The sequence below is a fragment of the Oncorhynchus kisutch genome, linkage group LG6, assembly GCF_002021735.2.
Source record: "Oncorhynchus kisutch isolate 150728-3 linkage group LG6, Okis_V2, whole genome shotgun sequence".
NCBI lineage: Eukaryota > Metazoa > Chordata > Actinopteri > Salmoniformes > Salmonidae > Oncorhynchus > Oncorhynchus kisutch.
Genome location: NC_034179.2, coordinates 4,275,213 through 4,302,908, shown reverse-complemented (window position 1 = coordinate 4,302,908; position 27,696 = coordinate 4,275,213). Strand labels below are relative to the sequence as shown.

The 27,696-nt window shown below is 44.4% G+C and overlaps 1 protein-coding gene and 1 long non-coding RNA gene across 2 annotated transcripts in view; both read left to right on the top strand.

The window, feature by feature from the left end:
* Positions 1–18,953, top strand: part of LOC109880396 (ceramide glucosyltransferase) — a 39,942-nt gene extending 20,989 nt beyond the window's left edge. The window contains exons 2-9 of the mRNA XM_031826020.1: positions 3,137–3,278; positions 9,496–9,598; positions 11,801–11,902; positions 12,396–12,508; positions 13,983–14,161; positions 15,872–15,958; positions 17,009–17,195; positions 17,375–18,953. Coding sequence (XP_031681880.1) covers positions 3,137–3,278; positions 9,496–9,598; positions 11,801–11,902; positions 12,396–12,508; positions 13,983–14,161; positions 15,872–15,958; positions 17,009–17,195; positions 17,375–17,545 — 1,084 coding nt within the window. The 3' untranslated portion in view covers positions 17,546–18,953. The remainder of the gene's footprint in view (positions 1–3,136; positions 3,279–9,495; positions 9,599–11,800; positions 11,903–12,395; positions 12,509–13,982; positions 14,162–15,871; positions 15,959–17,008; positions 17,196–17,374) is intronic.
* Positions 18,954–19,447: 494 nt separating this feature from the next.
* On the top strand, positions 19,448–23,877 carry LOC116374339 (uncharacterized). The gene is made up of 2 exons (XR_004210166.1): positions 19,448–20,244; positions 20,275–23,877. It is a non-coding gene; the product is annotated as an uncharacterized LOC116374339 (long non-coding RNA).
* Positions 23,878–27,696: the final 3,819 nt, after the last annotated feature.

Sequence of the window (27,696 nt, the reverse complement as noted above, 5' to 3'; positions counted from 1 at the left end):
GGAGAGTAGTGAAATGAGCAGGATTGGATGTAGGAGAGTAGTGAAATGAGCAGGATTGGATGTAGGAGAGTAGTGAAATGAGCAGGATTGGATGTAGGAGAGTAGTGAAATGAGCAGGATTGGATGTAGGAGAGTAGTGAAATGAGCAGGATTGGATGAAGGAGAGTAGTGAAATGAGCAGTGGGCAGGATTGGATGAAGGAGAGTAGTGAAATGAGCAGTGGGCAGGATTGGATGAAGGAGATTAGTGAAATGAGCAGTGGGCAGGATTGGATGTAGGAGAGTAGTGAAATGAGCAGTGGGCAGGATTGGATGAAGGAGAGTGTGCTGAAATGAGCAGGATTGGATGAAGGAGAGTGTGCTGAAATGAGCAGGATTGGATGAAGGAGAGTGTGCTGAAATGAGCAGGATTGGATGAAGGAGAGTGTGCTGAAATGAGCAGGATTGGATGAAGGAGAGTGTGCTGAAATGAGCAGGATTGGATGAAGGAGAGTGTGCTGAAATGAGCAGGATTGGATGAAGGAGAGTGTGCTGAAATGAGCAGGATTGGATGAAGGAGAGTGTGCTGAAATGAGCAGGATTGGATGAAGGAGAGTGTGCTGAAATGAGCAGGATTGGATGAAGGAGAGTGTGCTGAAATGAGCAGGATTGGATGAAGGAGAGTGCTGAAATGAGCAGGATTGGATGAAGGAGAGTGCTGAAATGAGCAGGATTGGATGAAGGAGAGTGCTGAAATGAGCAGGATTGGATGTAGGAGAGTAGTGAAATGAGCAGGATTGGATGTAGGAGAGTAGTGAAATGAGCAGGATTGGATGTAGGAGAGTAGTGAAATGAGCAGGATTGGATGTAGGAGAGTAGTGAAATGAGCAGGATTGGATGTAGGAGAGTAGTGAAATGAGCAGGATTGGATGTAGGAGAGTAGTGAAATGAGCAGGATTGGATGTAGGAGAGTAGTGAAATGAGCAGTGGGCAGGATTGGATGAAGGAGAGTAGTGAAATGAGCAGTGGGCAGGATTGGATGAAGGAGAGTAGTGAAATGAGCAGTGGGCAGGATTGGATGAAGGAGAGTAGTGAAATGAGCAGTGGGCAGGATTGGATGAAGGAGAGTAGTGAAATGAGCAGTGGGCAGGATTGGATGAAGGAGAGTAGTGAAATGAGCAGTGGGCAGGATTGGATGAAGGAGAGTAGTGAAATGAGCAGTGGGCAGGATTGGATGAAGGAGATTAGTGAAATGAGCAGTGGGCAGGATTGGATGAAGGAGAGTAGTGAAATGAGCAGTGGGCAGGATTGGATGAAGGAGAGTAGTGAAATGAGCAGTGGGCAGGATTGGATGTAGGAGAGTAGTGAAATGAGCAGTGGGCAGGATTGGATGAAGGAGAGTAGTGAAATGAGCAGTGGGCAGGATTGGATGTAGGAGAGTAGTGAAATGAGCAGTGGGCAGGATTGGATGAAGGAGAGTAGTGAAATGAGCAGTGGGCAGGATTGGATGTAGGAGAGTAGTGAAATGAGCAGTGGGCAGGATTGGATTGGATGAAGGAGAGTAGTGAAATGAGCAGTGGGCAGGATTGGATGTAGGAGAGTAGTGAAATGAGCAGTGGGCAGGATTGGATGTAGGAGAGTAGTGAAATGAGCAGTGGGCAGGATTGGATGTAGGAGAGTGCTGAAATGAGCAGTGGGCAGGATTGGATGAAGGAGAGTAGTGAAATGAGCAGTGGGCAGGATTGGATGAAGGAGAGTAGTGAAATGAGCAGTGGGCAGGATTGGATGTAGGAGAGTAGTGAAATGAGCAGTGGGCAGGATTGGATGAAGGAGAGTAGTGAAATGAGCAGTGGGCAGGATTGGATGAAGAAGAGTAGTGAAATGAGCAGTGGGCAGGATTGGATGTAGGAGAGTAGTGAAATGAGCAGTGGGCAGGATTGGATGTAGGAGAGTAGTGAAATGAGCAGTGGGCAGGATTGGATGTAGGAGAGTAGTGAAATGAGCAGTGGGCAGGATTGGATGAAGGAGAGTAGTGAAATGAGCAGTGGGCAGGATTGGATGAAGAAGAGTAGTGAAATGAGCAGTGGGCAGGATTGGATGTAGGAGAGTAGTGAAATGAGCAGTGGGCAGGATTGGATGTAGGAGAGTAGTGAAATGAGCAGTGGGCAGGATTGGATGTAGGAGAGTAGTGAAATGAGCAGGATTGGATGTAGGAGAGTAGTGAAATGAGCAGTGGGCAGGATTGGATGTAGGAGAGTAGTGAAATGAGCAGTGGGCAGGATTGGATGTAGGAGAGTAGTGAAATGAGCAGTGGGCAGGATTGGATGTAGGAGAGTAGTGAAATGAGCAGTGGGCAGGATTGGATGTAGGAGAGTAGTGAAATGAGCAGTGGGCAGGATTGGATGTAGGAGAGTAGTGAAATGAGCAGTGGGCAGGATTGGATGTAGGAGAGTAGTGAAATGAGCAGTGGGCAGGATTGGATGTAGGAGAGTAGTGAAATGAGCAGTGGGCAGGATTGGATGAAGGAGAGTAGTGAAATGAGCAGTGGGCAGGATTGGAACTCGTGCTGCAGCGGTATATGTGCCCCGAGGGCTGTGGCTTAGACCACCCTAGTCCACATAGTGTACTACTTTGGACCTCGGCCCATTGGGTTCTCGTGAAAAGTAGTGCACTAGACTAATATATAGGGTGCCATTTGGGATGCAAGCCCCCCCATGAAAGCATTTGTGTGATTCACTCAGAAACAAAGGCGTTTCATTCAGGCCACCTCAGAGATTGTGGAATGTCGAGTCGGTCACATGATCGATGGCATTACATGCAGATAATTAGGTTTCAACCCCAATGGTTGGACAGTCTAATTCCATCATTTGTAGGCGGTGCTTTTCTTTCCTGTTGGGATTGAGAGTGAGATGTAGACTAGGCCTGTAAAGACCGTAGCATGGACTTATCTTACCACAACATAAACACCACTTTTGATGCCTTGTCTTCGGGAAAACAACCTGTGAAGTCATAAAAAATAATTTAAAAAGCCATTTATACCAGTGTTTGTGTCTATTCAAAGTTGCCTCAATTTTGGCTAATCGTGTCGGAAATGTGTCCATTCTAAAATTACTAGAAAACTGAAGATCTCGTTTGTCTCTCTTTCTGTGTGTCTGTAGCCGACTCTATCTCAATAAGAAGAGCGGTGACAAGCAGCCCTACAGTAAGCTGTCGGGGGTCTCTCTACTGAAGCCTCTGAAAGGAGTAGACCCCAACCTCATCAATAACCTGGAGACTTTCTTTGAGCTCGACTACCCCAAGGTACTACTTGTTCTATATGCTACATGTCTATGTCCTATACCCTATCCTTCCAAGGTACTACTTGATCTATATGCTACATGTCTATGTCCTATACCCTATCCTTCCAAGGTACTACTTGATCTATATGCTACATGTCTATGTCCTATACCCTATCCTTCCAAGGTACTACTTGATCTATATGCTACATGTCTATGTCCTATACCCTATCCTTCCAAGGTACTACTTGATCTATATGCTACATGTCTATGTCCTATACCCTATCCTTCCAAGGTACTACTTGTTCTATATTAGGGATGTAACAATTTACCGATACAAATCAGTCCCTTGTTCAAATGTAGATGACTATACTACCGATCCTCGACTTCGGCGATGTCATTTACAAAATAGCCTCCAATACCCTACTCAGACTGTATCAAATTTATTATCACAGTGCCATCCTTTTTGTCACCAAAGCCCCATATACTACCTACCGCTGCGACCTGTATGCTCTCGTTGGCTGGCCCTCGCTTCATACTCGTCGCCAAACCCACTGGCTCCAGGTCATCTACAAGACCCTGCTAGGTAAAGTCCCCCCTTACCTCAGCTCGCTGGTCACCATAGCAGCACCCACCTGTAGCACGCGCTCCAGCAGGTATATCTCTCTGTTCACCCCCAAAACCAATTCCTCCTTTGGCCGCCTCTTCTTCCAGTTCTCTGCTGCCAATGACTGGAACGAACTACAAAAATCTCTGAAACTGGAAACACTTATCTCCCTCACTAGCTTTAAGCACCAACTGTCAGAGCAGCTCACAGATTACTGCACCTGTACATAGCCCATCTATAATTTAGCCCAAACAACTACCTCTTTCCCAACTGTATTTAATTTTTATTTATTTATTTATTTAGCTCCTTTGCACCCCATAATTTTTATTTCTACTTTGCACATTCTTCCACTGCAAATCAACCATTCCAGTGTTTTACTTGCTATATTGTATTTACTTTGCCACCATGGCCTTTTTTTGCCTTTACCTCCCTTATCTCACCTCAGTTGCTCACATCGTATATAGACTTATTTTTCTACTGTATTATTGACTGTATGTTTGTTTTACTCCATGTGTAACTCTGTGTTGTTTTTGTCGCACTGCTTTGCTTTATCTTGGCCAGGTCGCAGTTGTAAATGAGAACTTGTTCTCAACTAGCCTACCTGGTGAAATAAAGGTGAAATAAATAAAAAAATATCGGTCTGCGGGGGCCCAAACCGATCTCAATGAAGCATGCATCGGTCAGGAAACCAGTTTCAAACGTTATGAATCCCTCGCCAACAGCCAATGAAATTGCAGGGCGCCAAATTCAATCAACAGAAGTCTCATAATTAAATTTTCTCAAACATACAAGTATTAGGCACCATTTTAAAGATAACATTCTTGTTAATCCAACCACAGTGTCCGATTTCAAAAAAGCATTTAGGCGAAAGCAGAACATATCATTATGTTAGGTCAGCAACTAGTCACAGAAAGCATACAGCGATTTTCCAACCAAAGAGAGGAGTCACAAAAAGCAGAAATAGAATGAATCATTAACCTTTGGTCTTCATCAGATGACACTCATAGGACTTCATGTTACACAATACATGTATGTTTTGTTCAATCAAGTTCATATTTATATAAAAAAAAACTCACTTTACATTTGACTTTGCCTCCAAAACATGCTGTGAATTCGCACAGAGCCACATCAAATCACAGAAATACTCATAATAAACATTAATAAAAGATACAAGTGTTAATCACAGATTTAAAGATAGACTTCTCCTTAATGCAACCGCTGTGTCAGATTTCACGGAAAAAGCAAACCATGCAATAATCTGAGTATGGCGCTCGGACGACATACACAACCCAAGAATATATCCGCCATGTTGGAGTCAACATAATTCAGAAATAAATATTCACTTACCTTTTGATCTTTGTCAGAATGCACTCCCAGGAATCCCAGTTCCACAATAAGTTTGATTTGTTCCATAAAGTCCATAATGTATGTCCAAATACCTCCTTTTGTTAGGGCATTTAGTAAACAAATCAAAACTCACGAGACGCAGGCAAGTACAGCGGAAATGACGGACAAATCCCCCAAAAGTTATATTACTGGTCATAGAAACAAATCAAAACGATGTATAGAATCAATCTTTAGGATGTTTTTATCATAAATGTTCAATAATGTCCCAACCGGAGAATTTATTTGTCTGTAGAAAAGCAATGGAACGAGAGGTAACTTTCTCATGACCGCACATCACGAGACCGAGGCTGCTGGCAGACCTCTGACTCATTCCCCTCTCATTCAGCCCTCCTTCACAGTAGAAGCCTGAAACAACGTTCTAAAGACTGTTGACATCTAGTCGAAGCCTTAAGAAGTGCAAGATGGCCCATATCCCACTGTATATTCAATAGGGGCTGAGTTGAAAACCTACAAACCTCAGATTACCCACTTCCTGGTTGGATTCTTTTCCTCAGTTTTTTGCCTGCCATATGAGTTCTGTTATACTCCGACATCATTCAAACAGTTTTAGAAACTTCAGAGTGTTTTCTATCTAATACTACTAATAATATGCATATATTAGCCTCTGGGACTGAGTAGGAGGCAGTTTACTCTGGGGATGCTTTTCATCCAAATGTGAAAATACTGCCCCCTATCCATAAGAAGTTTTAACAGCCAATGTGTGTTATATTAACATTTAATTAGTACTCACTTATAGGAATGGTTAATTGTTTACATGTTGCTAACTAACTATTGCTCAAAAAACACATTTTCATCTTGTTGTGTGGTCTGGTAACTTCCTTTTCCATTGACAGACTGGCTGCATTAAAGACAAACGCAATGTTTGTAAAAATGTGAAGTATGTAAAAATGTGAAGTATGTAAAAATGTGAAGTATGTAAAAATGTAAAGTATGCGGCATTCGTTTCGCAATGAAACTGCATGGGGGTGCTGCGATACCACTCCGGATGGTCCCCAGTGACGTGAATTAATGGGTGTGGCAAGGCGGCTGTCTTTTAGAGAATTTTATATATTTGTACAGAAACTAAAATTTTTAAGGCAATTTCCTGTAATTCAACACATTTCTCTATAGAGCTGATATTTTATTTTTCTCATGGCTGATGCTGTGTTCTTTTGCTCAAACATATAACATTTTTAAAAAAACTAATGAAATATATATACTAATATAATATATATATATATACTACTGCTAAATTCATTTGTTTTTGGAATTTTCAATTCTCTTACTGTCTAGCTTTTATTTGAGTAATTGTTAGTTCTCAATGATTTTATGAAAAAATGTATATATCCATAATCTTTTCTACATACTTTTAGTCGTTTTAAGCTTACGCTTGAAGCTGTTTTCATTATTTTTCAAATGTATTTATGTGGTTTTGCGTCCGGCGCTCTGCAGTGGACTGCTCAGATGTAATGTAAACAGGGCTTAACTGTCAGATAACAACTGTGTGTGCACAGTACGGGAGACACGGCTCCTTGCGTCAACGAGAGGTAGGCTTAGCCCTGAACGAATAGGCTAATAGCTCTCTGTGAAATTCCAAACGGTCTTTGTGGTTTTGAGGGTCCGAAGCTGCATTATATTAATGGGCTAAATGCCATGCTAATTTCTGAAGATAAATATTGACATACAGTACCCAATCAAAGGTTTGGACACACCTACTCATTCAAGGGTTTTTCTTTAGTTTTACTATTTTCTACATTGTAGAATAGCATTACATATCCATAACGTCGGTGCCAACCAAACCAGATAACTGACGCTGACGATAGCATGCAGGGACTTCGCCGTTACAGTACCTGGATAGGACGTAAGGTTAGGGATGACTGAGAGGTATTTAAAACGCCCTGCCTTACCTTCCTAGGGTGATACTCGATTACAACAAGCCTGAACCAACATGTCTCTACAGGTTCACTATGTCCTTATCTTTTCATGTTCAGTAATAGCTGTGAAACATGATGAATGATCTAACTGAAACACCATACCAGGAAGTCAGAAACCCGTGCCAGGAAGTCAGAAACCCGTGCCAGGAAGTCAGAAACCCGTGCCAGGAAGTCAGAAACCCCGTGCCCGACAGTCAGAAACACGTGCCAGTAAGACAAACACCGTGCCCGACAGTCAGAAACCCCGTGCCCGACAGTCAGAAACCCCGTGCCCGACAGTCAGAAACCCCGTGCCCGACAGTCAGAAACCCCGTGCCCGACAGTCAGAAACCCCGTGCCCGGCAGTCAGAAACCCCGTGCCCGACAGTCAGAAACCCCGTGCCCGGCAGTCAGAAACCCCGTGCCCGGCAGTCATCACGAGTATTACAAGGGCAGACACATCGCATTCTGAAAGTATTCAGACCCCTTGACTTGTTCCCACATTTATTTTTACGTTACAGCCTTATTTTAAAATGGATTAATAAAAAAAATGTGCCTCATCAATCTACACATATTACCCCATAATGACAAAGTGAGAGAAAAAAATAAATAATAAAAATGTTTGCTAAATTATATATAAAAAAACAAACAACAGACCCTTTGCTATGAGACTCTAAATTGAGCTCTGGTGCATCCTGTTTCCGTTGATCATCATTAAAATGTTTCTACAACTTGATTGGAGTCCACCTGTGGTAAATTCAACCGATTGGACATGTTTTGGAAAGGCACACAACTGTCTATATCATGTCCTACAATTGACACAGTGCACGTCAGAGCAAAAACCAAGCCATGAGGTAGAAGAAATTGTCTGTAGAGCTCCGAGACAGGATTGTGTCGAGTCACAGATCTGGGGAAGGGTACCAACAAATGTCTGCAACATTGAAGGTCCCCAATAACATAGTGGCCTCCATCATTCTTAAGTGGAAGAAAGTTTGGAACCACCAAGACTCTTCCTAGACCTTGCCGCCTGGCCAAACTGAGCAATCTGGCGAGAAGGGCCTTGCTCAGGGAGATGGGAGAACATTCCAGAAGGATAACAATCTCTGCAGCACTCCACCAATCAGGCCTTTATAGTAGACTGACCAGACGGAAGCCACTCCTCAGTAAAAGGCACATGACAGCCCGCTTGGAGTTTGCCTAAAGGACGCTCAGACCATGAGAAACATGATTCCCTGTTCTGATGAAACCAAGATTGAACTCTTTGGCCTGAATGCCAACTGTCACGTCAGGAGGAAACCTAGACAGCACAGGAGTGGCTTTGGGACATGTCTCAATGTCCTTGAGTGGCCTGAACTTTAACCCCATCGAACGTCTCTGGAGAGACCTGAAAATAGCTGTGCAGCGACGCTCCCCATCCAACCTGACAGAACTTGAGAGGATCTGCAGAGAATACAGGTGTGCCAAGCTTGTAGCGTCATACCCAAGATTCAAGGCTGTAATTGTTGTCAAAGGTGCTTCAACAAAGTGCTGAGTAAAGGGTCTGAATACTTATGGAAATGTCATATTTCAGTATTTTTAATTTTGTTTGCTAAAATAGAATTTTTTTTTAAACAGTTTTTGCGTTGTCATTATAGGGTATTGTGTGTAGATTGAGGGGTGAAAACTCTTATCAATTTTAGAATGTTGTAACAATGTGTCAAAAGTAGAGAGTAGTATTATTCAGAATACGCCTCTGATTTACACAGCTGGAGGGGTCAGAGTGGAACACAGCTGGAGGGGTCAGAGTGGAACACAGCTGGAGGGGTCAGAGTGGAACACAGCTGGAGGGGTCAGAGTGGAACACAGCTGGAGGGGTCAGAGTGGAACACAGCTGGAGGGGTCAGAGTGGAACACAGCTGGAGGGGTCAGAGTGGAACACAGCTGGAGGGGTCAGAGTGGAACACAGCTGGAGGGGTCAGAGTGGAACACAGCTGGAGGGGTCAGAGGGCCAGTGGAACACAGCTGAAGGGGTCAGAGTGGAACACAGTTGGAGGGGTCAGAGTGGAACACAGTTGGAGGGGTCAGAGTGGAACACAGTTGGAGGGGTCAGAGTGGAACACAGTTGGAGGGGTCAGAGGGCCAGTGGAACACAGCTGAAGGGGTCAGAGTGGAACACAGTTGGAGGGGTCAGAGCGCCAGAAGAACACAGTTGAAGTTAAACAAATGAATTGAATAAATGCTAGTGGCTTGAACTTTCTCTCTACAGTATTGAACTGAACTAACATATCTGTCTTTCTCTACAGTTTCTCTACAGTATTGGACTAATGTTTTGTCTGTCTCTCTCTCTCTCTGCCCAGTTTGAGATCCTACTCTGTGTACAGGACCATGACGACCCAGCCATTGATGTTTGTAAAAAGCTTCTAGGAAAATATCCCAACGTTGATGCTCGGTTATTTATAGGTAAGAGTCTGGTTGATGAATTCTTTGATCAACCTGTTAATTAATATTCATATCTCATGTCCTGCTATTCGAAGATCTGTCTAATAAATATGTTAATATGTGTAGTTGTAAGTAGGGAGACGTGTCAATGCTCAGTACGGTGGCCTGTCGGTACACAAAGAGACGGACCAATTCCTTTTTGAGTGTGGATGGATGAGACATGTATTTTTGCCATCTAAGATTGTTCTGGCAATTCTCACATATAAATTTAATCGGGACGTTTTGACATGCGTGTTACATTTTTGTCACGTATTTATTTTTAAATCATTTTGAAAGTGGACATTTTCATGGCCCTTTTTTTTTTTTTTTGACCTATACATGCCTCCTGTAAGACCCTCTGACCTCTGAACCCTACATTACACTGACCACCAATACTGCTTGACCAAAAGTATGTGGACACCTGTTCATCAAACATCTCATTCCATAATCATGGGCATTGATGTGGAGTTGGTCCCCCTCCCCTTTGCTGCTATAACAGCCTCCACTCTTCTGGGAAGGCTTTCCACTAGATGTTGGAACATTGCTGCTATAACAGCCTCCACTCTTCTGGGAAGGCTTTCCACTAGAGGTTGGAACATTGCTGCTATAACAGCCTCCACTCTTCTGGGAAGGTTTTCTACTAGATGATGGAACATTCCTGCAATAACAGCCTCCACTCTTCTGGGAAGGCTTTCTACTAGATGTTGGAACATTGCTGCTATAACAGCCTCTACTCTTCTGGGAAGGCTTTCCATTAGATGTTGGAACATTGCTGCTATAACAGCCTCCACTCTTCTGGGAAGGCTTTCCACTAGAGGTTGGAACATTGCTGCTATAACAGCCTCCACTCTTCTGGGAAGGCTTTCCACTAGATGTTGGAACATTGCTGCTATAGCAGCCTCCTTCTGGGAAGGCTTTCCACTAGATGTTGGAACATTGCTGCTATAACAGCCTCCACTCTTCTGGGAAGGCTTTCCACTAGATGTTGGAACATTGCTGCTGGGACTTGCTTCCATTCAGCCACGAGTATTAGTGAGGTTGGTCACTGATGTTGGGCGATTTAGGCCTGGCTCGCAGTCTGCGGTCCAAAACAACCCAAAAGTGTTTGATTGGGTTTAAGTCAGGGTTCTGTGCAGATCAGCCAAGTTCTTCCACACCAATCTGGACAAATCATTTCTGTATGGACCTCGCTTTGTGCACGGGGGCATTGTCATGCTGAAACAGGAAAGAGCCTTCCCCAAACTGTTTCCACAAAGTTGGAAGCACAGAATCGTCTAGAATGTCATTGTATGCTGTAGCATTAAGATTTCCCTTCACTAGAACTAAGGGGCCGAACCATGAAAGACAGCCCCACACCATTTTTCCACCAAACTTTACAGTTGGGTCTATGAATTCGGGCAGGTAGTGTTCTCCTGGCATTCACCAAACCCAGATTTGTCTGTCGGACTGCCAGCATTATTCACCACTCCAGCCGACTCTTGGCATTGCTTATTGTGATCTTAGGCTTGTGTGCGGCTGCTCGGCCATTGAAACCCGCTCTGTGAGCTTGTGTGGCCTACCACAGCGTGGCTGAGCCGTTGTTGCTCCTAGACGTTTCCACTTCACAATATCAGCACTTACTAGTTGACCGAGGGGCAGCTCTAGCAGGCTGACAAACTGACTTGTTGGAAAGTTGGCATCCTATGACGGTGCCACATTGAAAGTTACTGTGCTCTAAGGTAAGGTAATTCTTCTGCCAATGTTTGTCTATGGACATTGCATGATATATCTGATATACCTGTCAGCTTGTGGCTTTCCTCCGCAGTCGCCAAAAAATACAATGAATACGTTCACATTTAGTTTTTTGGGGGGCAGAATGAACTACTGATTTATTTTGATTGGACAATATTCTATCTTTATTGAGACAGATCATTTAAAAAAATACAATTTTATTGAGTAAATGTATGTATTGGTTGTTTTCGAGATTAAAATGTAATGAATTGGGAAGATCCCAGGCTGTGTCATTACCTGCCGTGACCTGCGAGTCCCATATAAGGCTTCGCACAAAACTGCTGGATGAGAGGGCTGAAGGGAAGTGAAACCGTCTGTAAAGGAGGGTTGAAGAGAATGTCTTGGTTTTTACAACACAGTCTTGGTGATGGTCCTAGTGCACGTCAAGTCACTGAACTAATGTTTCTGTTGCAGGAGGAAAGAAGGTCGGCATCAACCCCAAGATTAATAACCTGATGCCGGGTTATGAAGGGGCCAAGTATGACCTCGTGTGGATCTGCGACAGCGGAATACGAGGTAGGAAACTTCACTTCGTGTGTCCCAAAGGGCACCTTTTTATTCCCTACGTTGTGCACTGCCCTGGTCAAGAGTAGTGCACTACGTAGGGATTGTGGTGGCATTTGGGGACGTTTCCTTACTCTGATTTTTGAATCGTAACAGAATGAATCAGCTGCACTGTTACAAATCAGTCAGCGGCCCCCTGTTTTCGTTCGTATCACTGACTCACACCCGTTAGATAATAGAGAGACTATCTTATGTATTCTAGTTTTGAACCTTGAACAAATAAACTGAACCTAGATAAACCAGACGTTATGTTTGTATGTAAGGCAATCAACATTTATTTTATTCACCTATATTCAAGTACTGTAGTTGGATGAAAAATATTTGATGAAAACGATACGTTAGATCCCATTGCCTGATCTGTAAACTGCTGCTTTTAATTCTAATTAAATGAACAATGGGCTTTCTATATACATTGATAGAATGATTTGTTCCTGTTCCTTCCTAGTGAAACCGGACACTCTGACCGATATGGCCAATCAGATGACTGAGAAGGTGGGGTTGGTTCATGGCCTTCCCTACGTGGCCGACAGACAGGGCTTCGCTGCTACACTGGAGCAGGTGGGCATCCTTACAGACAGAGGCTCTCAGTTCAAAGAGACTGGGGGGGCCTGGGGAGCCGGTGGCCTGGGGGGGCCTGGGGAGCCGGTGGCCTGGGGGGGCCTGGGGAGCCGGTGGCCTGGGGGGCCTGGGGCCGGGGGGGCCTGGGGAGCTGGTAGACAGTAGCATTCTTCCAGACAGAGACAGACCACTAGTCTGGTGCTGCTGTGACTTAACCCTCAGAGTTCTGAAGCCGTGTTCACACTACAGGCCTTAATGCTCAAATCACTTGTTTTTCAAATCCGTTTTGGGAATATTGACTCTCCAAACAGCAAGTTACCAAATCAGAGGTGTGTGTGTGTGTGTGTGCAGACAGCAGTCATTTGCATTCACACTTCTTTACTTATTCCACATTTTGTTGTTAGGTTGTTGTTGTTAGGTTGTGGGACTAAAATTTAATTAGTTTTTTTTGTAAACGATCTACACAAAATGTCTAAGTGGAAGATAAATTTGAACATTTATTTTTAAATTAATGGAAAATAAAACACTACCTTGATTAGATAAGAATTCAACCCCTGAGTCAATACATTAGCTAACAGCTGTGAGTCTTTCACATTACCTCGACTAACCTGTTCCTCCGCACATTGACTCTGTACCGTAATACCCTGTATATAGCCTCCACATTGACTCTGTACCGTAATACCCTGTACATAGCCTCCACATTGACTCTGTACCGTAACACCCTGTATATAGCCTCCACATTGACTCTGTACCGTAACACCCTGTATATAGCCTCCACATTGACTCTGTACCGTAATACCCTGTATATAGCCTCCACATTGACTCTGTACCGTAATACCCTGTACATAGCCTCCACATTGACTCTGTACCGTAACACCCTGTATATAGCCTCCACATTGACTCTGTACCGTAACACCCTCTCTATAGCCTCCACATTGACTCTGTACCGTAATACCCTGTATATAGCCTCCACATTGACTCTGTACCGTAATACCCTGTATATAGCCTCCACATTGACTCTGTACCGTAATACCCTGTATATAGCCTCCACATTGACTCTGTACCGTAACACCCTGTATATAGCCTCCACATTGACTCTGTACCGTAATACCCTGTATATAGCCTCCACATTGACTCTGTACCGTAATACCCGGTATATAACCTCCACATTGACTCTGTACCGTAATACCCTGTATATAGCCTCCACATTGACTCTGTACCGTAATACCCTGTATATAGCCTCCACATTGACTCTGTACCGTAATACCCTGTATATAGCCTCCACATTGACTCTGTACCGTAATACCCTGTATATAGCCTCCACATTGACTCTGTACCGTAATACCCTGCCACACACACAAAATAGACAGAAAATATTGGAATTTCAGAACTAACTTTTCTGTCACGGGTACTTGGTTCTAGGGGTCGAAGGCTAAAGACCTGTCCTACTAATCTACCTCCGTCTTTCTAACAGGTGTACTTTGGCACGTCCCACCCACGCTCCTACATCTCAGCCAACGTGATGGGTATTAAGTGTGTGACAGGGATGTCATGTTTGATGAGGAAAGATATCTTGGACCAGGCTGGAGGGCTCATAACCTTCGCTCAGTACATCGCCGAGGACTACTTTATGGCGAAGGCCATCGCTGACAGGTACAGACATTACTTTATCATACATGGTACAGCTGACCTGAGGTTATCTAACCCTGACCCTGACCCTAACCCTGACCCTAACCCTGACCCTAACCCTGAGCCTTCGCTCAATACAGCCTAGTTTATCATATAATGTATGTTGACACTTCTGTTAAATTGTGTTTGTCTATCGTCCCCCATACATATATACAGTACCAGTCTAAAGTTTGGACACACCTACTCATTCAAGGGTTTTTCTTTATTTTTACTATATTCTCCATATGTGTTATTTAATAGTTGTTGATGTCTTCACTATTATTCTACAATGTAGACAATAGTAAAAATAAATGAAAAACCCTTGAAAGAGTAGGTGTTTCCGAACTTTAGACTGGTACTGTGTGAATGTGTGTGATATATATATATATATATATATCTTTAATATCATACAGTGGACTCCTAAGTCTAAGCATGCAATGCCCTGATGCATTTAGTTCTCTAATCTCTGACAGTTGAACCGTGAGACAATTATTGTTTTAGGAAAGTTTAAAATGAAGTTGTCTATAAAGTTTTGCATATTTTACACATCGAAACACAAGGAAGAGTGTTTTTGTTCTCGGCTGTTTAAGGACACATGTCTCTCAACATCCCTTGTTTATTGATGGTGTTGGTCAGTCCACAAAATGTACAAAAAAATAAATATACGTTTTTCAAAAATCTAAAAGAATTATATAAATAATGTATTTAGCCTTTTATTTTTACTAAGCAAGTCCGTTAAGAACAAATTATTATTTACAATGACGGCCGACACCGGCCAAACCATCAGGACGCTGGGCCAAACCATCAGGACGCTGGGCCAATTGACTCCCAAACGTGGCCTGTTGTGATACAGCCTGGAATCGAACCAGGGCCTGTAGTGACGCCTCTAGCGCTGAGGTGCAGTGCCTTAGACCGCTGTGATACAGCCTGGAATCGAACCAGGGCCTGTAGTGACGCCTCTAGCGCTGAGGTGCAATGCCTTAGACCGCTGTGATACAGCCTGGAATCGAACAAGGGTCTGTAGTGACGCCTCTAGCGCTGAGGTGCAATGCCTTAGACCGCTGTGATACAGCCTGGAATCGAACAAGGGTCTGTAGTGACGCCTCTAGCGCTGAGGTGCAGTGCCTTAGACCGCTGTGATACAGCCTGGAATCGAACAAGGGTCTGTAGTGACGCCTCTAGCGCTGAGGTGCAATGCCTTAGACCGCTGTGATACAGCCTGGAATCGAACCAGGGCCTGTAGTGACGCCTCTAGCGCTGAGGTGCAGTGCCTTAGACCTGCGCCACTCGGGAGCCCTGAACCCGATTCCCATCTTTACCTTTTAACCCCTGACACTTTGACCTGTTTTATTGTTGATCCACTAAACATCGATGATTTGATACGGTTGTGTTTTGGTGTTATTGAAAACTTTCATTGGATTGCCGGCCATTGGCCAGGTCTTAACTCCAGCTCTTAAAGGGGAAGTTCACTATTTTACAACTTGATGTTAGATATATTTCCTCAACCTGAAACGAGTCTATGGGCAAGGAGGCTCTGTAATAGGTGGCTTGGTTTTCTTTAAGCAGCCATCTACAAAGGTCTGCCAACTTTAGCCACCGCTAGCTAAAAATCAACATGAGGTATTTGTGGCTGAACTTCCCTTTTTAACTGAAGGGGTTAACTGTTTCCTTTGTCCCTCCCTCTTTATCTCACAGGGGATGGAAATTCTCCATGGCAACGCAGGTAGCCATGCAGAACTCCGGGTCCTATTCAGTTGCTCAGTTCCAGTCCCGTATGATCAGGTAAACAAACTAACTTCCACACTCAGCCACTGTTATAGAGCAGATTCCCGGAGGACCAAGGGACCGAGTTCTTTCTCTCCTCCCTTTTGTACTTGATTGATCAATTAAGGTCACAGTAGACACAACTCTCTGGGAATTGAGTTTGACACCCGTTGTCCTAGATTATTTGAACATGTGGCATTTTATTTCTAAAAGCTAATTTAGCTGTTTCAGTCTCCCAATAGTCCACCGACTAGCCTGCCACGTTGGGATTCAGATAGCTTCAGATCTACCGACTCTGATCAATGTAATTCTTTTTTTTTTTAAAGAGATCAAATATATTTTTCACTTGTGTATAGTGTGATAAGACATACTGGGATATAGGCTAAAGTTACGTAGATGTGTCTATAGATTAGTCTAAGGGGTGTCTCATCCATAGAAACATAATGTTTTTTTACCGCCTGCTTTACTGCTATGTGGACACTCAAAATGGCCGCCAGTCCACTACTTCCTGCTTTACTGCTATGTGGACACTCAAAATGGCCGCCAGTCCACTACTTCCTGCTTTACTGCTATGTGGACACTCAAAATGGCCGCCAGTCCACTACTTCCTGCTTTACTGCCATGTGGACACTCAAAATGTCCACTACTTCCTGCTTTACTGCTATGTGGACACTCAAAATGGTCGCCAGTCCACTACTTCCTGCTTTACTGCTATGTGGACACTCAAAATGGCCACCAGTCCAATACTTCCTGCTTTACTGCTATGTGGACACTCAAAATGGCCGCCAGTCCACTACTTCCTGCTTTACTGCTATGTGGACACTCAAAATGGCCGCCAGTCCACTACTTCCTGCTTTACTGCTATGTGGACACTCAAAATGGCCGCCAGTCCACTACTTCCTGCTTTACTGCTATGTGGACACTCAAAATGGCCGCCAGTCCACTACTTCCTGCTTTACTGCTATGTGGACACTCAAAATGGCCGCCAGTCCACCCATTATAACGTAATTGACCTGAATGGGGACATCCGTTGATTTGTAATTCTGTGGTCTGTTCCTCCCCTCTCAGATGGGCCAAGCTTCGTATCAACATGCTCCCCGCCACCGTCTGTGAGCCCATCTCAGAGTGTTTCGTAGCCAGCCTGATCATTGGCTGGGCAGCACATCATGTGTTCCACTGGGATATTATGGTCTTCTTCATGTGCCACTGTCTGGCGTGGTTCATCTCTGATTACATCCAGCTCCGAGGAGTTCAGGTACACACACACACACACACTGTCTGGTGTGGATCATCTCTGACTACATCCAAGTTACCAGGTTGTCTGCTATTAATGTTATGTCTGGGACGTAAAAACTGATAACCACCGCTCGTTACTCTGAGAGACAGAAAAGTGGAAGAAACCAACGCAGTATGTTTTTCCTTCTCTCCCTACAGGGCGGTGCGCCGGCCTTCTCCAAACTGGACTACGCTGTAGCCTGGTTCATCAGAGAGTCCATGACCATCCAGATCTTCTTGTCGGCCCTGTGGGACCCCACCATCAGCTGGCGAACGGGGCGCTACAGGTTACGATGTGGGGGTACGGCCGAGGAGATCCTGGATGTATAGCTACCAGCTTAAGGCCACCTACAGGGACACATAACCCGAGTCCTATCACCCCCAGGGGCCAGAGACAATACCAGACACAGACTGATCAGCATCCCTATATAGCCAACTACTTTTGACCAGGGCCCACACTTGCCCATATTTTTCTGCTCTGGTTTAAGGTAGTGCACTATATAGGGAATAGGGTTCCATAGGGCTCTGGTCTAAAGTAGTGCACTATATAGGGAATAGGGTGCCATAGGGCTCTGGTCTAAAGTAGTGCACTATATAGGGAATAGGGTACAATTTGGTATACGGTCAGAGAGAGATGGCAACATTGAGTGGAAGAAAATAAACTACCAGCTGTCGGTGTGACTGATAGAAGGAAACTACCAGCTGTGGGTGTGACTGATAGAAGGAAACTACCAGCTGTGGGCGTGACGAGAAGGAAACTACCAGCTGTGGGCGTGACTGATAGAAGGAAACTACCAGCTGTGGGCGTGACGAGAAGGAAACTACCAGCTGTGGGCGTGACGGCTAGAAGGAAACTACCAGCTGTGGGCGTGACTGATAGAAGGAAACTACCAGCTGTAGGCGTGACTGATAGAAGGAAACTACCAGCTGTGGGCGTGACTGATAGAAGGAAACTACCCGCTGTGGGCGTGACGGCTAGAAGGAAACACCCTTTATGGGCGTGGCGGCTAGAAGGAAATGGGTGTGGCGGCTAGAAGGAAACACCCCTTATGGGCGTGGCGGCTAGAAGGAAACACCCCTTGTGGGCGTGGCGGCTAGAAGGAAACACCCCTTATGGGCGTGGCGGGTAGAAGGAAATGGGTGTGGCGGCTAGAAGGAAACACCCCTTATGGGCGTGGCGGCTAGAAGGAAACACCCCGTATGGACGTGGCGGCTAGAAGGAAACACCCCTTATGGGCGTGGCCGCTAGAAGGAAACACCCCTTATGGGCCTGGCGGCTAGAAGGAAACACCCCTTATGGGCGTGGCGGGTAGAAACCGTCATATGGTATTCGTAGTGTTTGATGGTTTTTAACCTGTGTGTTGAAATATAGCATTTATTACTAATGCCTTTTCTGTCTACCATCCAAACTGTTGAAAACCAAGGTCCTCCTGTCGTGAAGTGAGCCCTACGTCCCAAATTACACCCTATTTCTCATTTAGTCTTGATTCTATACTCAATATTGTTTTAATGTGAAAACTTAAGGTCCAATCCTAGGAATTCTCTTTGTTCCATTTTTGGGTTTATTGGTCAGGTTTTCAAGCACCGTGGTCTTTCTGCTGTGAGATTGCTGGCTATTTTCAACAGACTGGATGCGGCGCAAATGGCACCCTATTCCCTGTGTAGTGTACACCCTATTCCCTGTGTAGTGTACACCCTATTCCCTATGTAGTGTACACCCTATTCCCTATGTAGTGTACACCCTATTCCCTATGTAGTGTACACCCTATTCCCTATGTAGTGTACACCCTATTCTCTATGTAGTGTACACCCTATTCTCTATGTAGTGTACACCCTATTCCCTATGTAGTGTACACCCTATTCTCTATGTAGTGTACACCCTATTCTCTATGTAGTGTACACCCTATTCTCTATGTAGTGTACACCCTATTCTCTATGTAGTGTACACCCTATTCTCTATGTAGTGTACACCCTATTCCCTATGTAGTGTACACCCTATTCCCTATGTAGTGTACACCCTTTTCCCTATGTAGTGTACACCCTATTCCCTATGTAGTGTGTGGCGTTTGACTAAAGCCCACAGGGGTGTCATTTGTGATGCAACCATGGTCTTAACCAGGGGTATTCAACTCTGACCCTACGAGGTCCAGAGTCTGCTGGTTTTCTGTTGTATCTGATAATTAATTGCACACACCTTGTGTCCCTGGTCTAAATCAGGCCCTGATTAGAGGGGAATCACCCACCTGGTGTCCCAGGTCTAAACCAGGCCCTGATTAGAGGGGAATCACACACCTGGTGTCCCAGGTCTAAACCAGGCCCTGATTAGAGGGGAAACGATGTAGAAATGCGTTGGAACTGGCTTGGAGTTTCAGAGTTGAGTTTCGGCTGCTGGATAGGCTGATCTGATCCAGTAAAATCACTGTCTCCAGCACCTGGAGCTTTATTGGGTGTGCAGGCTTTTGTTTCAGCCCAGTACTAACACACTTTTTAGACCACGATTAGCTGAATTGGGGGTGTTAGTGCTGGGCTGAAACAAAAGCTATGACCCTACAGTATGTAGCTCCGTGTCTGCTTTCTCTCTCTGAACTATGAGAATCCTCTTAACGCTCCTGTGACTCGACACGCCTGCTCTGTCAGCGTTTAGACTCTGGGGGGGGGTCAACCAGGTTTAGACTCTGGGGCTGGGTAGATGGGGGTCAACCAGGTTTAGACTCTGGGGGGGGGGTCAACCAGGTTTAGACTCTGGGGCTGGGTAGATGGGGGTCAACCAGGTTTAGACTCTGGGGCTGGGTAGATGGGGGTAAACCAGGTTTAGAATCTGGGGCTGGGTAGATGGGGGTCAACCAGGTTTAGACTCTGGGGCTGGGTAGATGGGGGTCAACCAGGTTTAGACTCTGGGGGGGGGGGTCAACCAGGTTTAGACTCTGGGGCTGGGTAGATGGGGGTCAACCAGGTTTAGACTCTGGGGCTGGGTAGATGGGGGTCAACCAGGTTTAGACTCTGGGGCTGGGTAGATGGGGGTCAACCAGGTTTAGACTCTGGGGGGGGGGGTCAACCAGGTTTAGACTCTGGGGCTGGGTAGATGGGGGTCAACCAGGTTTAGACTCTGGGGCTGGGTAGATGGGGGTCAACCAGGTTTAGACTCTGGAGCTGGGTAGATGGGGGTCAACCAGGTTTAGACTCTGGAGCTGGGTAGATGGGGTCAACCAGGTTTAGACTCTGGAGCTGGGTAGATGGGGTCAACCAGGTTTAGACTCTGGAGCTGGGTAGATGGGGGTCAACCAGGTTTAGACTCTGGAGCTGGGTAGATGGGGTCAACCAGGTTTAGACTCTGGGGCTGGGTAGATGGGGGTCAACCAGGTTTAGACTCTGGGGCTGGGTAGATAGGGGTCAACCAGGTTTAGACTCTGGAGCTGGGTAGATGGGGTCAACCAGGTTTAGACTCTGGAGCTGGGTAGATGGGGTCAACCAGGTTTAGACTCTGGAGCTGGGTAGATGGGGGTCAACCAGGTTTAGACTCTGGGGCTGGGTAGATGGGGGTCAACCAGGTTTAGACTCTGGAGCTGGGTAGATGGGGGTCAACCAGGTTTAGACTCTGGAGCTGGGTAGATGGGGGTCAACCAGGTTTAGACTCTGGAGCTGGGTAGATGGGGGTCAACCAGGTTTAGACTCTGGAGCTGGGTAGATGGGGTCAACCAGGTTTAGACTCTGGAGCTGGGTAGATGGGGGTCAACCAGGTTTAGACTCTGGGGCTGGGTAGATAGGGGTCAACCAGGTTTAGACTCTGGAGCTGGGTAGATGGGGGTCAACCAGGTTTAGACTCTGGAGCTGGGTAGATGGGGTCAACCAGGTTTAGACTCTGGAGCTGGGTAGATGGGGGTCAACCAGGTTTAGACTCTGGAGCTGGGTAGATGGGGGTCAACCAGGTTTAGACTCTGGAGCTGGGTAGATGGGGGTCAACCAGGTTTAGACTCTGGAGCTGGGTAGATGGGGTCAACCAGGTTTAGACTCTGGAGCTGGGTAGATGGGGGTCAACCAGGTTTAGACTCTGGAGCTGGGTAGATGGGGGTCAACCAGGTTTAGACTCTGGAGCTGGGTAGATGGGGGTCAACCAAGTTTAGACTCTGGAGCTGGGTAGATGGGGTCAACCAGGTTTAGACTCTGGAGCTGGGTAGATGGGGGTCAACCAAGTTTAGACTCTGGAGCTGGGTAGATGGGGTCAACCAGGTTTAGACTCTGGAGCTGGGTAGATGGGGTCAACCAGGTTTAGACTCTGGAGCTGGGTAGATGGGGGTCAACCAGGTTTAGACTCTGGAGCTGGGTAGATGGGGTCAACCAGGTTTAGACTCTGGAGCTGGGTAGATGGGGTCAACCAGGTTTAGACTCTGGAGCTGGGTAGATGGGGTCAACCAGGTTTAGACTCTGGAGCTGGGTAGACTCTATGTTACCACAGTACAATTTACTCTCACACAGGCAACCTTGGTCTTGATTTAGTTACAATAATTTTGTTGCATGGGTAACCTCATATTATTTTCTGGTCTATTTGTATTAGATTAGTCGTTAAAGCACAATTGCGCTGTTGCCGTGGTGAAACGAGTTGATGCCATATGCTGTCAGATTGGTTCTCTTGTGCTGATCGTGTTTAGAACGTCTTCATGCAGACTACTAGCAAACTGTATGTTTCAGCTGTTATGGGAGATGGATACTTTAAAATTCGTCACAGGACATGTTGCTTCTGGAATCTCCAATGGTCTCTTTCCACTGTAACCACAGCCCTAGTGTCTGGCCTGAGACTTTCCCTGGTGTCTGGCCTGAGACTTTCCCTGGACTTAAACCCTGGTGTTGCACCAAGTGCAATTGGACCTCCATCTCCTAGCCTGGTCCCAGATCTGCACATCTCCTAGCCTGGTCCCAGATCTGCACATCTCCTAGCCTGGTCCCAGATCTGCACATCTCCTAGCCTGGTCCCAGATCTGCACATCTCCTAGCCTGGTCCCAGATCTGTCCATCTCCTAGCCTGGTCCCAGATCTGTCCATCTCCTAGCCTGGTCCCAGATCTGCACATCTCCTAGCCTGGTCCCAGATCTGCACATCTCCTAGCCTGGTCCCAGATCTGCACATCTCCTAGCCTGGTCCCAGATCTGCACATCTCCTAGCCTGGTCCCAGATCTGTCCATCTCCTAGCCTGGTCCCAGATCTGTCCATCTCCTAGCCTGGTCCCAGATCTGTCCATCTCCTAGCCTGGTCCCAGATCTGTCCATCTCCTAGCCTGGTCCCAGATCTGTTTGTGCACTGTCTTGACCGTAGGCTACCGGTTTCCTACTCTGCTGATGAGACGAAGGATATGACGACGATGTGGTTCTGTTTACTTCTATCTGTCTTGTCAAATCTGTTGTTGATACAAACTTATAAATATTAATATGGCAGATATTGCATTTGTCACAAATGGCACCCTGTTCCTTATATAGTGCACTACTTTTGACCAGGGCCTTATGGGGGGGGGGGGGGTGCACTATGTAGGGAATAGGGTGCCATTTGGGGGACACACACTCTGGCGTTGTTTTTAATGACAGTAATAGCAATAAAGGAATATACAGCTCTCTGAACGAGATGTCGCTGTATTCCACTATAACAGGATATGAGAAATATATCACATCCTGTTTCCTGTTTTGAAACATTTCAGATTTGTTATTGGAAGACAAGACCGTATATAAAAAAAAAAAAATAATAACATTTCATCTTTCAGATTAAATTTTGTGTTCCAGGAGTTTGAAACAATTATTCAATATAATAAATGTAAAAATTTAAAGTTAACTATTTGCTTTAAGTTTTGCAGTTAGCTGACTAGTAGATGAGTCAAAATCTTTGGAATTCTAGTCAATTCTGAACGTAAAATCAATTGCTATTCCGAGTTGTCCTCCATTTTTAAAAAGCGTTTTGAATGGAGATTTCAGTGGACTTCTTGAATTGACTGAAATTGACCCCCAAACCCCTCCTGATACTAGCACAGTATGTGGAGGCTTGAACTTGATTAGGGAGAGGAACAAACTGCTTCATGATGTACCCAACTATCTGTGAATGAGAGACTGCTTGCCTTGCAGTTCTAGTGGACCAAAGTATCAAGTGTCTCTGGAGGGTATGTCCAAAATCGTACCCTTTTCCCTAATATAGTACACCATTTTTTTTTTTTTTTTTTTTTTGACCAGAGTCATGTCCCCGGTGGGGGTTGTACTTCACAAACAGGAGATGGAGTCATGCTGGCTTGGACAAAGCTACTCTGGTCAAAAGTAGTGCACTATGTAGGGAACAAATGGCTCACTGTAGCAGAACGGGGTATGTTTGGAATCCATTCTGTCTATTTCAATTGTACAGATGTTATATTATTTTTTAACATGTTACGATATGTATATTTATGAAGTTTGGTAGATACCATTTTTTACTTTTTTTTGCTTTATGATGCCTAATTTATTTAAAGTTTTTGATGATTATTGGTATTTAATCTATAAGTAGCGGGAAAACAAAAAAGGCGGGACAAACTTCTGTTAAAAAAAAAAAAAAACCTGTTATATTTTTTATTTAATATGAATTGTACTATGAAGCAAAATAATCTACAGCTGGAAACTGTGCCATAGCAGGAGAAATTAAAGATTTATCAAACCATACCAAGGTGTACAGTCTTCATTGTATACTAATTGTGTTTATACTATTATTATATACATGTAACTGACAAAATAAAGGAAGTGCTTCAGTAAATGAGGTATACGAACTATGTTGAATGCAGGTGTGGTTAACTTTAGTTCTAAACCATGTGATCACTAGTCTCTAACATGGCTTTAACTTGAGTTCTAAACCATGTGATCACCAGTCTCTAACATGGCTTTAACTTTAGTTCTAAACCATGTGATCACCAGTCTCTAACATGGCTTTAACTTGAGTTCTAAACCATGTGATCACTAGTCTCTAACATGGGTTTAACTTGAGTTCTAAACCATGTGATCACTAGTCTCTAACATGGGTTTAACTTGAGTTCTAAACCATGTGATCACCAGTCTCTAACATGGCTTTAACTTGAGTTCTAAACCATGTGATCACCAGTCTCTAACATGGCTTTAACTTCTCTACCCTGATAATCCTTCCTAATCATGGAACTGTGATGACAACAGTCCGGTCATCGTGAACCGTGCTTCAGGCTCCAGGTTTAATCTGCTACATATGGCCTGCTTTCCATAATGATTCCCATAGGCTACATGTCCCAGACTATTTCACAGCTTGTAAAGCGTTAGCATAATATGATCCACTATTGCTAGCTATCCTCAGGAACAACCATGGGCGCAACTTTCAGTGGGGATGGGGACATGTCCCAACCACATTCTGAAATTGTATTTTTGCCCCCCCCCCAGTGTTATCATTGGAATGTGATACAAAACAAGGTAACGGTGTTCTTTAGGACCATACAGACGCCTCCGAGAGGTCGGGTAAGCTGTTTTGAAGTTGTTTTATGTGTTAAGTGTTTTATACAACTAGGTTTTAGGACCCAGTGAAGGCAAAGCTTCTGGAAGGCTGGCTGGACTGGCATGGGAGAGTTGAGCATAGTTCAGTGTGTATGTGTTGCGCTCTTCCACTGAGTTGTAAAAGGAAGCAGAACAGAAACCGGCTACTCTTTAGATGACTGATGTAGCTGGCAAGGTAACTGCTGTTTAACAGGGAAAAAAACTCGTCAGGAACAAACACAGGAACGAGACAGAGGGAAGGTAAAATAACGATGCAAAGGAAATTAACTATGAAGTCAGTGACCGTTGTAAATGTACAGTAGGTGGATTTAACTGACGATATAATGAGAACATTCTAGAAATCAGAAATCAAGTTAGTAGTTTTGGTACTATACTGTCATTTTCACATGCCAACAGAAGCCTATAGTTTGGGTCTCCAGATTTAATCCCTGAAATGTTATAAGGCCACTATGTCATAAACAGCCCTGTGGTAAAGGTGATATATATATATATATGCATATGACTGGTTTCACATTTGTCTCCAGCGATCCTAAGGTAAAACAATTGTAATTTATATTTATAATCCCCTTAATCAAACAGCGTACTAATGTACCTAGCTCTTATCAATTCGTAAATTACAGTGCAGGAGGATTTTTTATTTCACCTTTATTTAACCAGGTAGGCTAGTTGAGAACACCTTTATTTAACCAGGTAGGCTAGTTGAGAACACCTTTATTTAACCAGGTAGGCAAGTTGAGAACAAGTTCTCATTTAAAACTGCGACCTGGCCAAGATAAAGCAAAGCAGTTCGACACATAACAACACAGAGTTACACATGGAGTAAAACAAACATACAGTCAATAATACAGTATAAACAAGTCTATATACGATGTGAGCAAATGAGGTGAGAAGGGAGGTAAAGGCAAAAAAAGGCTATGGTGGCAAAGTAAATACAATATAACAAGTAAAACACAGGAATGGTAGATTTGCAATGGAATAATGTGCAAAGTAGAGATAGAAATAATGGGATGCAAAGGAGTAAAATAAATACAGTAGGGGGAGAGGTAGTTGTTTGGGCTAAATTATAGATGGGCTATGTACAGGTGCAATAATCTGTGAGCTGCTCTGACAGCTGGTGCTTAAAGCTAGTGAGGGAGATAAGTGTTTCCAGTTTCAGAGATTTTTGTAGTTCGTTCCAGTTATTGGCAGCAGAGAACTGGAAGGAGAGGCGACCAAAGAAAGAATTGGTTTTGGGGGTGACTAGAGAGATATACTTGCTGGAGCGCGTGCTATAGGTGGGTGCTGCTATGGTGACCAGCGAGCTGAGATAAGGGGGGACTTTAGATGACTGATGTAGCTGGCAAGGTAACTGCTGTTTAACAGGGAAAAAAACTCGTCAGGAACAAACACAGGAACGAGACAGAGGGAAGGTAAAATAACGATGCAAAGGAAATTAACTATGAAGTCAGTGACCGTTGTAAATGTACAGTAGGTGGATTTAACTGACGATATAATGAGAACATTCTAGAAATCAGAAATCAAGTTAGTAGTTTTGGTACTATACTGTCATTTTCACATGCCAACAGAAGCCTATAGTTTGGGTCTCCAGATTTAATCCCTGAAATGTTATAAGGCCACTATGTCATAAACAGCCCTGTGGTAAAGGTGATATATATATATATATGCATATGACTGGTTTCACATTTGTCTCCAGCGATCCTAAGGTAAAACAATTGTAATTTATATTTATAATCCCCTTAATCAAACAGCGTACTAATGTACCTAGCTCTTATCAATTCGTAAATTACAGTGCAGGAGGATTTTTTATTTCACCTTTATTTAACCAGGTAGGCTAGTTGAGAACACCTTTATTTAACCAGGTAGGCAAGTTGAGAACAAGTTCTCATTTAAAACTGCGACCTGGCCAAGATAAAGCAAAGCAGTTCGACACATAACAACACAGAGTTACACATGGAGTAAAACAAACATACAGTCAATAATACAGTATAAACAAGTCTATATACGATGTGAGCAAATGAGGTGAGAAGGGAGGTAAAGGCAAAAAAAGGCTATGGTGGCAAAGTAAATACAATATAACAAGTAAAACACAGGAATGGTAGATTTGCAATGGAATAATGTGCAAAGTAGAGATAGAAATAATGGGATGCAAAGGAGTAAAATAAATACAGTAGGGGGAGAGGTAGTTGTTTGGGCTAAATTATAGATGGGCTATGTACAGGTGCAATAATCTGTGAGCTGCTCTGACAGCTGGTGCTTAAAGCTAGTGAGGGAGATAAGTGTTTCCAGTTTCAGAGATTTTTGTAGTTCGTTCCAGTTATTGGCAGCAGAGAACTGGAAGGAGAGGCGACCAAAGAAAGAATTGGTTTTGGGGGTGACTAGAGAGATATACTTGCTGGAGCGCGTGCTATAGGTGGGTGCTGCTATGGTGACCAGCGAGCTGAGATAAGGGGGGACTTTACCTAGCAGGGTCTTGTAGATGACCTGGAGCCAGTGGGTTTGGCGACGAGTATGAAGCGAGGGCCAGCCAACGAGAGCATACAGGTCCCAGTGGTAGATAGTATATGGGGATTTGGTGACAAAACGGATGGCACTGTGATAGACTGCATCCAATTTATTGAGTAGGGTATTGGAGGCTATTTTGTAAATTACATCGCCGAAGTTGAGGATTGGTAGGATGGTATGTTTTTACAAGGGTATGTTTGACAGCATGAGTGAAGGATGCTTTGTTGCGAAATAGGAAGCCAATTCTAGATTTAACTTTGGATTGGAGATGTTTGATGTGAGTCTGCAAGGAGAGTTTACAGTCTAACCAGACACCTAGGTATTTGTAGTTATCCACAAGTCAGAACCGTCCAGAGTAGTGATGCTGGACGGGCGGGTAGGTGCAGGTAGCGATCGGTTGAATAGCATGCATTTGGTTTTACTTGTATTTAAGAGCAGTTGGAGGCCACGGAAGGAGAGTTTTGTATG